Source organism: Bacillus rossius (assembly GCF_032445375.1).
Source record: "Bacillus rossius redtenbacheri isolate Brsri chromosome 9 unlocalized genomic scaffold, Brsri_v3 Brsri_v3_scf9_2, whole genome shotgun sequence".
In the NCBI taxonomy this organism is placed as follows: Eukaryota; Metazoa; Arthropoda; class Insecta; order Phasmatodea; family Bacillidae; genus Bacillus; species Bacillus rossius.
Window position 1 is genome coordinate 29383253 of NW_026962013.1, and position 14116 is coordinate 29397368.

General features: G+C 34.6%; 1 protein-coding gene across 1 annotated transcript in view; it reads left to right on the forward strand.

Annotated features, from left to right (window-relative positions):
* The first annotated feature begins 11256 nt into the window (after positions 1 to 11256).
* Positions 11257 to 14116, forward strand: part of LOC134543091 (uncharacterized) — a 34913-nt gene continuing 32053 nt past the window's right edge. The window contains exon 1 of the mRNA XM_063387872.1: positions 11257 to 11331. Within this exon, the coding sequence (XP_063243942.1) occupies positions 11265 to 11331 (67 nt within the window). The 5' untranslated portion in view covers positions 11257 to 11264. The remainder of the gene's footprint in view (positions 11332 to 14116) is intronic.

Here is a 14116-nt window from a genome sequence, read left to right on the forward strand (position 1 = left end):
GTCAACACTCATGTGATGAATAACTCAACTTTCACGCATTAAAAAATTCATTCTCAGCCTCAATTCTGCAGTTACCTTCGATAGCCGATGAGCGAGTTGAGTTTACGTTACTTGTTGCCCGAGTGACCACCAACCTTCTAAACTCGTTCGTCGATTCATCTGGGTCGATGCATGTACTCCCTGGGTACTTCTGCACTAAGTTCATCTTTAAGGAAAAGAGAAATGTCTCTTACCAGTTCACAGACCAAGTCCGAAGATCGTAGTGTTCCAAGGTTTGGGCAGCATAACGTCGGTAATGGCAGGGCGGTGGTCGTGGCTTTGTGAAGGTAGCTTGGGGTCGTTTACTGCTAGTCAGCTGCTGCTGTGTCCACTCGGGGGAGGGTTATATTAACCCAGACAAGCTAACAAAATTATCTGGCTAGAACATTCGACTCCGTGCTCACGAGCGCGTGGCGTGACGCGGCACATTTTCTGGCCATGTTGGTGTGACGTGGAGCAAGGTTGTGAAACATAACCTTTCATGTATTAAACAAAGCTACTGCCGAGTCATTGTGTATAGTTGCATATGGTATGCCACCAACTTCGGGCATTATAAACCAGAACGTTAATGGGCGTCCCAGTTACACCCGTAACATTCCGAGATAATACCATGGGTTCATAACAGTGTCTGCTGACAACTTATCCTACATACAGGCAAACCTGGCTAATACATGAGAGTTGTAACTAGTGATATTTTATTGGAAGTTTTTTTTAAGCTGGCGGCACGAAACACTATCGCAGGCCATATCCGGTCAACAGGTTGCTAGTTGGTCGTCGTTGGGGAGAAGTCAAAATACTTTTAAAAATGGTTTGGCTTCTATTATTTTGAGGGTTTTTTTCACGGTTTATCATTAGTTGTTTATTTAATTGTTTAAAGAACTGTGAAAAGGCATATTGTGTTTTAACCCAAGCATGAACTGAGCGTATTTAACCATGCAATATGACATTGGTTTTGAAATACTGGTTTGTATATAGTTCTTGTTGTAAAATACTTTAAATTGTAAGATGATATTTATAAACCAATTTGAATTTCATTTTTCCAAAACCTTGACAAACTTGGTTTTCCAGGATTTTGGAAATATTAAAGTTTTATTGATTTTTGAATTACATATTAAAATTAAAGAGGTTCATAATTATATACCACACAATAACATGATTTCAGTTCATGCTAAGGTGGAAATATTTGCTCACCTTTAAAGTTATTAAAACCATTAAGCAGACACTGGGTGCATTGATAAAACAGTTACCCATGATTATGTTATGCATTAAAATTAATCATAGCACAGTAAGAGAAATAAGAGAAGCAAGTGGTTTGCTTATAGTTAAAATATGAATTTGTATCAGTGGTGATGAATACTAAGTGAGACACATGCTAATAATGCATCTCGTGTGATGTTGCCTCCAAGCGCCAGGCTCTGAACTGGCAGGTAGTCTTTCCGTCAGGTTAACTCTAACATTTCGTGGCATAGATATGAAAATGAAGGTGTAAGGCTAGTCTAGGTGGTGCTTTCAAAATTGTGTATTGGGAGAGATTAAATAAAAAAAAATTATTATTAGTAGTCCTGTTGTATACACCATCACACACAGAAAAATACAGTTTTAAAACTAAACCTGAAAACAGCTACCATTTTGACCAATAACATTCTTAAAGGCTTTTCCTAAGCAGACAGCACATGGATATCTCGCACAGTTTAAAATTGCTTGGGTTCTACTGAAACTTTGCACACCACTGAGGGGCCAGGTATGTGATGACATGAAACAAAAGCTCTTTCAATTCAAGTTTTATCCTCCAGTTAAGTTTACATTGCAACGGTATAAGCTAAGAGAATCTTTGAAAGTGAAAATATCTGGCCGTAAAATAGTTTTGTTTACAGGATGGGCTGTATTGATCTTATTTTGTCTGGTAGTATTCAATATAAAATATATCTGTTACAAAGCTTTTCATAGTGTTCTCCAGTGGACTGAAGTGAGTGTGAATCTGATGCAATCTGAAAACTGGGAAAGTGCAAGTGTCGCGTAACTGCTCATAATGAGGTTGCAATTTTGATATTGTGTCCGTAACTGGAAGTATCTGAGAAAAGAGTAAATAAAGGGTTTCACTATTTGAAAATAAGGGTTTTATATGTGAAAATATTCTCATTTTGAGGGTTGAAAAAGAGGCAGCAAAAATACTCTTATAAATCCCAAACCTAATGCAACAATTAATTACATTATTAATTTTTAAAATATGTTTTTTTTTTTTTTCAGTCTCACAGTGACAAACTACATCATCGACACAAATACTATTTTAAATTTATTTTGGAGTTTACATTTCCTTTACAACACATTGTTTTTGATCTTTTCTTCATCTTAACTAATCTAAGATGTTTTAACAAAATATTTGTGTTGTTTTGATTCTTTACTGGTACTCTTTACCGTTCACCATATTTCACTGAAGACTGAGCACAAATTGCACACAGTAAGCACTTACTCTGTGCAGTTTGCTCCTGAGGGAAAAAAAATGTGGCACTTGGCCAGCAGTAGCATAGTGTGCAGGCTATTGCAGTTGCTGGAATTAACTCTCAGTGAAGTACAACCATTGAACGTGATGTTACATCAAGATGTTGGGGAGGGGACTCTGATTTTTCCCTGTTACATTTTTTTACTGGTATTTCATTGGAAACAACCAATATAAATTTTTGTTTTACTTTCTAACACCCCACAAGTTCTTCTATGTTGTGACTAAACTGTTTGCACTTGTAAAAAGTGTACCAAGTTAATGTTTCTTACATTGCACACTGAGACAACATCCCAGTTGGAACTTAGACTCAAAGCAAGCATGCTTCCAAAAGGGGGGTGGTAAAGGCAATAGCCCCTCCGGAACCCAATTTTTTAAATTTTTTTTTAAATTTTGGAGGAAATATTTGTATTCATTTAAATACCTACTTAAATTTGTGAACTTTTCTTTCTTTAAAAGTTGTATGAAAATACTGTTATGAACGTGAAATACCAGACCCCGATACCAGGTTTGGAGCTGGCTGGCGGCCCTACACAGCCACTGGCATCACGCACCGTGTCACGTGCGGCCCACTGACGTTAGGTATGAGACAAGGGTTGTTGCTACCTCCCTCCCCTCTACGCAGCACGTACTACGCCCTTCCTCTGCGCTATTATCTACCGCTGAGCGGCCTTGAGAATTCCATGGGCCGCCGTGCGGAGTGGTCTGACGGGGGCGATGCCTTTCTGGACTTTTCACTAAACTACCGATTTACTGCGAGTTTTATCCTGAAGGTACAACTACACATAGTGTGACACACTAACTCACTTTAACTTTCTGTATTACAAGTTCCATTACGATCTTTAATTTTACTGTTCGCAATTAGCTTAAAAACAGGTGAAATTATTTATAAATTATTGCAAGTATGAATATGTATAAAAAATTTTAAAAAGTTTAGAAATGCCTTTGAGTCAAGTGTGATAACATCAAATGACTTGAAAAGAGTAATTTCAACCGAATTTAGTAGCTTCAAGAAAAATAAAAAATAAACTTTTATGAAACTTATATAGTCAAAAGTAATACATTTTTTGCAGAAAAACTTTAATGTAAATGTTTTAACAGCTTAGGTAACTGGTTATAGGTTATGATGACTGTAAATAAACACAATTGAAGTTGTAATGAAAAAAGTAGTGAATTCAAGAGATTAAGCAATATGTAAACAAATTAAAAGATTGCTGCTATTACTTAATAACCAACTAAAAACTAAAAATCATTACAGTCTGTTGGTTGACAAATTAAAATATGTATTCCTGTTTTTCCAAGTATCAACCAGATTTTGAAACTTTATGACTTGCAACATAACATTGAAACTGAATATATATTTTCAACATAAAACCAAGCAGTGGAATTCAACATTATTTTACAAAGATAAATCAAGGTAATGAAATGGTAATTGCAGGGGCATACACATGGAGAAAGAAGGGATATAACCCACCCCTGAAATTCTAATTTATCTATAAAAAAAATTAAAAATATATCATTTCAGCCAACAAAAGTAAAGAATTTTGATGTAAAAACAACTATCAAATTAGGTATATCTTTATCCCCCCCCACCCCAAAAAAAATTAAATTCTGCGTATGCTACTGACTTATTGTACTTACTTTACAATTATTATCATCATATTACCATAGCTATTATCTTAGCTAGGTACGTCCATTCAGTGAAGCAATATTAACTGAAAAGTCAAAAATCTGCTACCGACACTAAACCAGTGTCGTACTTACTATTAACTAATGTTCAGTGCAGCCAAATGCACAGCGAATCAGGAAAAAAACTTCAAATTAGGGATAGGCCAATCAAAACCTCAAATCCCATCATATTCTTAGTATTCAAAAGATTCAATATTTGAGGAAAAAAGATCCAAAGAGAAGAATATTCAATGCTGATATCCTTTGGAGTTTACTAGGTCAATTTTTTTTTCATACCTATCCTGTTACCATTTCCCAAGATACTGTTCTTTTAACTTGTAAATATATAAATAAAATACAATGTGTTTTGATCCTGGAAACTACCATTTAAAGGGTAGAATGTTTCAACACCATAGTTAATAATTTAATTTATTGAACATTAAAGTACGTTTGATCCTTGACACCTACATTCAAATTCAAGGGGCATATTCGAAGTACTCTTTGGGATTTGAATTCAAGATTTGAATTCGAGAAAATTGTGATTTAACCCATCACTACTTTAAAGGAAACAAATTCTGTCTTTTGTCTTATCAGTACTACATCTTTGAGTCCATTGAAACAGTTTTCAGTAATTTTCAGGCATAATTAAACGATTCTGAGAAGTTTTAACTTAATAAACTCAAGTGTGTAATAATTTTAACTTGTTTAATTTGTACACACATGCAGTACAACCAGAGCTATATATGATTCATTCTTAAATTAGTTTTTACAGGAAGCCTTGCGTTAGCTTTTCTTTCAACTCACTGTGCATATATTCAAATGGGCCTGCAGTGTCATTTTTTTGTATAGAAAATGGTTTTATTGCTGAATTTTACGTATACTAAAGATATGTGTGTTTGTCTTTTGTCAACTTTGAAGCCTACTAATTGTAACAATAATATTACTTAATCACTGCCATGTTAGTTTAATCTCAAATGATAATGAATTCATAGTTACAAAATAATTTTGTGGAATAATGAACAGAAGTTATCATCGTAATATGTATTCCATTATCAGTGCTTCACTTGACAATAATTGTGAAGCATTTATTATTAGTGATAGGTCAAATCCCAATTTTCTCGGAACAAAATCTCGAAGTCTAATCCCAGAGAAAACCTTTAATTTAACCCTCGAATCCGAATTTAGGTGTCAAGGATCAAACATACATTAATGTTCAATAAATTAAAATTATTAACTATGGTGTTGAAATATTTTACCATATAAATGGTTTATTTCACAAACTAAGTTTCCAGAATTTTTATATTGTTACGAATGTTAGCCAGGCCACCTCTACGCGCAGCTGCACGCTGTAACATGAGATGTGCTGTGCGCACCTGGGTTGCCACTTTAACTCCCTCCAGCCCTCCGCTCCCCCCGCACGGCACTGTTAGTTTGACATCCGAAACCTGCCAGCTGTTGTGTTACGCGAGCCGCCGACACGTGTTTTCGAGAGATTTCTGCCGTCGGGATGGCTCGGAGTGACGCGACCGGCCCAGGCCGCTCTCGTGAGTTCTGGAATTTCGCCGGGGCCTATATATATGCCCGAGGACGCCGATCGAGAGTCAGTGGAGTTTAGAGCGAAGTTGGGAGTTTTCCCGCAGCGGAGTTTCCGGGCGATAGAGTGGCGAAGTCCCTGGACGAAGGTTCCAGGACGAAGAGTTCAGTTCCGGGCGATAGTGCCGAGGGCGCGGCAGAGTTCCGAGCGAAGTTCCGAGCGAGGCGTCGAGTGGGATCCCAGCGAAGGGGAAGTGCGACAGCGGCGGCGGAGTGCGGCGACGGAGGACCACGAGGGGTGCTGCGGCGAGAGTTGCGCCAGAGGTGCGGCCCAGCGAGGCGTGTGGATTGTGAGAAACGAGTGACTGGAGTAAGCAACATTTTTTTTAAGTACAATTTATTAATTGGAATTTTTAGATTATTAGCTAGTAATGTAAATAGTGGCAATAAATAAAGCTGTGTGTGATAAAAATCTTTAATTGGGCTATCCTTTACGAACCCGCAGTAAATCGTAACATTATATACATAGTAATTTTATTTATGTAGTTACATTTTAAAAGTACATTATTTTGGGGAATGGTAACAGGATAGGTATGAAAACAAAAATGAACTTGTAAATTTCAGAGGTTATCAGCATTGAATTTTTGATTTACTATTATTTCTTCTAATGTGTTTCTTCAAATATTGAATCCTTCGAATACTAAGGATTTGGTATTTGAGGATTTGATTGGCCCATCCATAGTTATTATTTTTATTATTCCTGCCCCCACTCCTAGATGCATCACTGTTATCATCCACAAGGGACTGCAGAAGTCTAACACACCCCACATGAGTCAAATATGAGTAGTTGCTTGTTAAAGGGGGGCGGTAGTATCCTAAACTATGTTGTTTCTATAGTTTTTAATTATTTTGTGATGTCATGGCTTTACTAATGCTAAGTGTTTCTTAAAATATCTTTTTTTGAATTTTATACCTACATTATTTATTATTGTTTAGAATCTTAAAGGTTATTAATTTCAACCCCAGCATTATCTTAAAGCATGCAGTCACATGGTAAACTGCTTTTAACTAACCGTTTGTATGTAGTCTTTGTTGGAAAACAAATTATTTTTAGTTTATCATTTATTAATAAATATAAATTTGGTTTTCCTAAAGTAATAGAAAACTGAGTTTTTTTATTGCTTTAAGAAAACAAAATTTTTAAGGTTTCAGATAAAGTTAAGGAGTTTTACAATAAATTATAATGGGTTTGATAGTATACCTATTTTAATAAGTAATGACATTTTGTCGTACAGCCCTTGTTATTTCCACCCATTACAGTAATGATTTGTGAAATAAAATTTACTTTACACAAAAGTTTTCAACAATATTTAAAAAGATAAACATAAATAAACATTAATTCAATAGAGTACATGGTAGGAAAGTTTTATTTATTATCTTTTTTCAACCCCGGTGTATTCCTCCCCATTCAGTAATGGTTGATTGTATAAAAAATTACTTCAGACGAATGTTATAGATAATAATTTTAGTTTTTATTCATACAATAAAACAAATGGATTTAATAGTGTATATTGTATGTAAATTATGAATTTTTAAAATTCCACCCCTTTATTTTTTCAACCCCTGCAACAATGGTTCGTATTATCAAAAATTGTTTCCGAAAGGTTTTAGATGAATATTAGAAGATTTTCAAACAATTTGAATGGATTTGTTAGTGTACCTACTAAGGGATAATGATTTTGTTTTTAAATTCTACCATGATATTTTCAACCCCTTGCAGTAATGGTTTGTCTAATCAAAAATGTTTCAGACAAAAATTTTAATATTTACAAAAAATTTGAACGAATATGATGGCGCACTTACGAAGGCAGTTATGATTTTTCTTTGTCCTCTAACCTTTGTTTATTCTACCCCTAGCAGTAATTGTTTTTATAAAAATTATTTCAGACGAAAGTTGTAGCCTATATAATAATTTAAGGTTTCACAATAAAACAGAACGTATTTGAAAGTGTACATGGTATGGAAATTACGAATTCTTTTGACGTGACAACGTCTAATACATCGATGAACGCCGGCTGCACGCACAAAAAAGTGTCCCACTACGGATGTCCCACTACGGATGTGTCCTGTTTGCTCATTGTACGCATGCGTGGCATCTCTCTTCCACTCGATTGGAACAACCATCGATTTGACTTTTAAATCATATTTTCGTCGTTTGAATTATTAATATTATGTAATTTAACGATTGTCCACCGATTTTCACCACAATCGGTACTGTTATTTAAAAGTAATGTTGAATATTCAAATACGTTTTGAACCAACAATGGTGTTTTACAGTTACACATAATAATTCAAATTACACCCGGGATCTTTTGCACAATGTTTTAAAAAATATTGTAACACATTATAAATAAGTTTGGAGTATTTGGGATGCGTATTTGTTATAAAATCGTGTTATAAAAACGAAATAATATTATTCCCCTACCGTGAACAAAATGTTTATAAATATGTATATACCATCTGAAACTATTACTTTTCAAGTATGGCTTTATGGTTTTGTGGTCAGCATTGCTTGCTTCCAATCCATAGGTTGTAGATTCGAATCCCGATATCTGTGAATTTTTTTTTTGTACTTTTAAAAATAAATACGGCGCACGCAACATTTCAAAAGTAATAAATATATTTGAATTAATGAATGCAAATAAAAGTAAATTTATTAATTAAATTGTACATTACATTTCATTTCACTCCTTTGTATCCATACAAAATAGTGATAATTCAATAAAAATGATTCAATTTTATTCATTAAATTATGCAGAGGTAGATTTTATCATACAAAAGATAGAAAAATTAAAAAAATTTCTTCCTCAAAGAATATAATATTTTTAATGCCTAACTGGTTTGGTTGCAAAAACCTATTACGGCTCAGTCTCAGGCCGAATATGATATTTCCTTTTCTTCTGGATCAATCATTTCATCAATGTTTTGTTATGACGTTGTCACGTTAAACTAAGTATTGTCCGTAAACCGACTTTACAGACAACCAATTTTTTAATTCTAACCCTTTATTTTTTAAACCCCTGCAACAATGATTCATATTATCAAAAATTGTAACCAAAAAGTTATAAGATTTCAAACAATTTGAACGGATTTGATCGTGTACCTACTAAGGGAGTTACATATATTTAAATTCTACCCCTCATTTTTTTCAACCCATAGCAGCAATGGTTGGTCTAATCAAAAGTTGTTTCAGACAAAACTTTTAGATAAAAATTATAATCCGTTAGAATTTGATTTTGTGCCTACAAAGGAGGGTTATGATTTTTTTGTCCTCCAACCTTTGTTTTTTCAACCTCTAGCAGTCATGGTTGGTCATATCAAAAACTTATTCAGACAAAATATTTTGGTATTACTCCTATGAGTTATAGTACTTTCAGACAGATGTTATATTTCCCATATTATGGAGGTTCAACGATTTCTCTGTTTTTCACTAAAACTTCTCCATTTCTACCCCTTTGGACGGATATTACCCATTAACGAACTCAATTGAGATTTTCCACTACTAAATTTTAGGTTTCAGTTTGGAAGTGATTTGTGAAAAACTGCGGCAGTTATTGTGTCCTCAAAATTGTGATTTATATATATAAATATAAATTTTCTTGAAGACGCGTCATTGTAACATATATAATTGGTACTATTTCTTTGAAATCAGTCTAAAAAAGAGTGAATCTTTCAGTACTCGCCAGAGATGTATAACATTTAACCCCAGTAATGAGTAAATTTACGTGTTCTCATGTTGCAAATACACTTGTAATACAAAACTCAGACACAAAATTTAACATATAATTCTTTTAAATTGTTAGAATGCCCCTGATTTATACAAATATTACATATTGAAACATTTTATACTTTACTAATTTTAAAATAAAGATTTCAGGCATGTGTACTAAGTACAAACGTTATAAGTTACACTTCTATGGCATTGCTAAAACATTAACCGGAAACATTTTAAAACACAAATTAAGACGCTAAGAATATGTTTGTGTATTTGTTTGTGATTAAACGACTGAAATCAGTCTGAAAATACTCCTTACAAACAAAAATTAACTTTATTGAGCTGATTTAACATTTAAGATTCAACAATAAAAATTTCATCACGAAATTCTTTTATTTTCATGGTGTCGAATATATGTAGGCTAACAATTTGTTGTGTCTCTACAGTGTAATGAACTCTGTGCTATCTCTACTTTTCAATGTTAAGTAAGGGTTGGCTAAATAGATTTTTACGATTTTAATGTTTTTTATTAGTTTTAATTATTTTTTATAACTATAAATTATAACATAAAGTATTAAAGGATAGTTGTACTATTATAAAGTAATTTCTTTTTACCTATGCGTGGTGTAAATTTTGCGATGTTTACGAAAGCAATATATACGGTCCGCTAACTTTCCACAGATTACAACACCATGTTTAAACATTTCCGTTCCAATCGACTTCCGTTCTATTCGAAATGCTGCTACCAAATGCCGTATACCGAGAGCTAGGATGTTACACCTCAATACAGTATTTGTTTATGCAGCAATGCCCGTCATACCAATCAAGGTTGGCAGCATATTAAGAAAAGTAGTAGCTCGACTAAACTTGTGTCTTTATATATTGGCAGCTTATAGAAACGGCTCATATTCAGTTGTATATTTTTGTATTTCCAACAATGTAACAGTTTCGTCTTTCTAGACGCATCCATGCAGAACTTCACTAGGTTCAAAATGCTATTTAAGCTTAGCGTAAGAATACCGAATAAAATTGTTCTTATAAGCATGTGTGCTAGAGACGCGCATTTCGTGGGGTGAGTATTGAAACTGGGTTGCTACAAAAATGGCTAAATATATATATTTAAAGCGCATTAACGTTCCAACACGCTAGGTTCACAACATGCTACATCTAGGAAAGTGTTGTAAACGATACTTAGATGCTACATTACAGTTGTGGGAAGATTATCTAGAAATCACGAACAAACAAAACATTAATATGCGTTTTTATTGAAACAGCATATTTGTGGTCACCTTTTCGTAGTATTGATCCCATGTTTTGATAAAGTGTAAAACAGATGTACTGTTTTCCTAGGGTCGTAATGTTAAGGTAGAAAAAGTATTTCAAAAACGTTTTCCAATAAAACAAAAATGATAAATTCTAGTACGTGTCATACTTATTGTCATATCAACTGTTTGAATTTATACTAAAAAAAAATTAAACTGCGTGATCTAAGATATATACAAGGGAAATAAGGCTGCCGAAACACTAATAAAACATTTCGTAATAGTTATTGTTTAAATTATTTTCACTCTTGATTTTATTTAAAAGAATTTTATATTTTTTAAGTCAAAGCACGTGACGGCGGCTACGTTTAGGTCTCGAGGCAGCCGCTAGGGGCAGTGTAAACAGGCGCGCAACCTTTCCGCCAATGAAATTACGTTCCGCGCAGGCCGTTTCCCGCTCTAAGCGAAACAGTTGCGCAGTCTTCCAGACATGAGCACCCTGCGGTACAGCTGTGATGCGACAGAAGATTTGATGCAGTGGGTGAACGACAATGAAGGTTGGTGTCAGAGCGCTTCACAACGTGCATGTATCCAGTACTCATCGTAAGAGTGATGTTCGACTGTCCTCTTGAATCCGAAGCATCCACACCATCGGGTTGCACACACCCGAAAAAATTCACGTTTGCGTAAATTCGTAATTTTTCTTTCCTGAAGCACAAACATCTTTTTACAGTGTAGCCTAAGATTTGCCTATCCACAGTTACACGCCCAAATTTTGTAATTTCAAGAATGTGCTTTATATGTATATGTTTATGTATATATATATATATGTACGTATATACTTAAAAAGCAGGTAAAAAAGATCATAACTAAGGCCAGGTTTATAAACTACGCAAAAAAAACCGCAAGGCGCAAGTAATTAAATCAAAATATTAAAAAAAAAAAAAAAAAAACGTTATTTAAGTTACACAAGTACAACGTGTATCGGCCAACTTTTCTAAATGAAAACGATTTTTTTATCTCGTTTTCACTTATTAAATAATCGCTCAGTCGAAGAAACTTTTCTACAGTTTTAAGTCATAGGATTGGCAATGCCTCGCTCCTTGCGTTTTTTTTTATAAACCACCGTAGTTTTTATTGCTTGCTGCGTCCTTACGCTCTTGCGAAGTTTATAAACCCAGACTAAAGTGAGGTTAGGTCAGCTACATTTTAATGCTGCAAATTCGTTGTAATGTTTCCACGGAGATGAATTCATTAAGTTGCACGGACACGGATTTTTCGAACGTGTAACCGACGATATGTGAATCTACAAAGCGACTCGGGACAGGAAGTGAGGAAGCTACCACCCACTACTGCGCAGCTGCGCGCGCAGGTGCAGTTCCCGGAGTTGCTCAAGTTGCTCGTCTCAAGCCACGCACGGTGTTTCTTACATGGCGGCCGAGAAACCAGTGTTAGGAACACTGCAACTTTTGCAGCATTTCGTGAGCGCGCGTGATTTCCTCCAGCTTTACGACTCGTCGTAAAATCTCTGTTTCTCAGCCGTCCGTCAGAAGAAAGTTAGTTTTAAAGGGTGAAAAAAAAATAAAAAAAAATAATCGGAGACATTCTACGCGTACCATATTCCTAAGCTCCAGCATTTACGAGTTAGTTGGAGATTAATGTTCATCGCGACTTCGTTATGAAATGTCTGCTGCCTCGTAAAAGCAAACCCTGCTCCTAATACCTACGTAGTCCATTCTTGGTATGAATTTTATTTCTTAGAGACCACCGGTGAAATTATGGTTGGTGGTAGGCCTAAACGTATCTACAAATATCAATACGTCAGTGGTAAAGTTAGAAGTATGATTAACATATATTATTTATAATTGCAATGAAATAATTTGTGACCTCCAGGAAATTTGGCACAGGCATATGCTGTGACATCATATATGTATAAATATATATTTTAATTATCAGCTTATTTAATTTTTATTCCAATATTATATGTCTATTTCTGTACATTACAAAAAAATATTTTCGAAAATATATCACGTTCTATAATTATGACTATCCGGCAAAATTTGATGTATTAATTATAAGGCTACCTGTCTGAACTGTCCGATTTTTTTTCTGCAAGAGTAAAATCTGCCATTGTTAGATTGTTTGGTTAGTGAAGAACTGTAAAGAAACATGATTAGCACTGCATTGCGTCGACAACAAAGATGTAAAAGATTGTTTTACGCAATGAGATAAACTGTAACATTCCCCGCCGTAATGTGGCCAGGAGTGTTGATAACATAAGTATCCAATAACACGGAAAGAAACAAACCAGTTGTCCTTGCAGTTAATCTTCACCGTAATGATACTCTTTTGCGCGAAGGAAGAGAAACACTATACTATGCTATGACCTAATGGTCGTGATGTGAAATAACTTCAACATGATTTGGTGTAAATTATTTTTCGGTTGAAAATACCTATACTTACTCGTATTTCTATTTTATTTTGGTAGGCATGAGTTTAAAATTGATTTTTTTAAATGATTTGTGATTATTTAATGCTTTCCTACTCTTAATAACACAATAGTATAGAATAAATTAATCAAATAATTTCCTAATTTGTTGGCTCCGCGCAGGAATGTAATAAAATGCATTTTAAATGAGGTTGCAACTCAATGAATTGCTAGCTCTCACGTATCTTAAAATTCTTTTTAAGTCTATTATCTTTTAAAGATTTGTGCAATGGGAGTGCATGACTTGATGTAAGCTTTTGGACATACGCCATTGCTAAGCACATGCAGCTATGTCTGTAGAAGAAAACTACAAAAAACCAAAATTAAGCAAAAATTGCTGTTGTCAACAGGATATATACACCATATATCCTTAGGATATATATATCCTTTTGACAACAGCAATTTTTGTTTAATTTGTGTTTTTTGTCGTTTGGTTTTTTGTAGTTTTCTTCTACAGACATACAGATGCTTCGCAATGGCGTATGTCCAAAAGCTTACATCAAGTCTTTTTAAGCCATCATTTAAAATATAAACATTAATAAAAATGCTCAGGACTGCGACCCGTTAGCTGCGTCCAAGGGCTCTCCCTACGCCATTCAAAAGCAGTGGTCAAGCTATTGGCGTGACAACTGCAGAGAATACGATCGTTTCAAGGTCAGCGATAAGAAAAAGAAGTCGCCAACGCCATTGTGTTGCCAGGAGTCTAGAATGAGAGCGTTTTTTCCAACTGCACGACGCTGGTATATTCTAGTATAGTACACCTCTGGTGGCTTGGAACAAAAGTAATACATTATAATTTTCACGGCGAGGTGTAAATAGTTTTTTTTTTTTTTTTCGGTGGAAATTAACGGCGA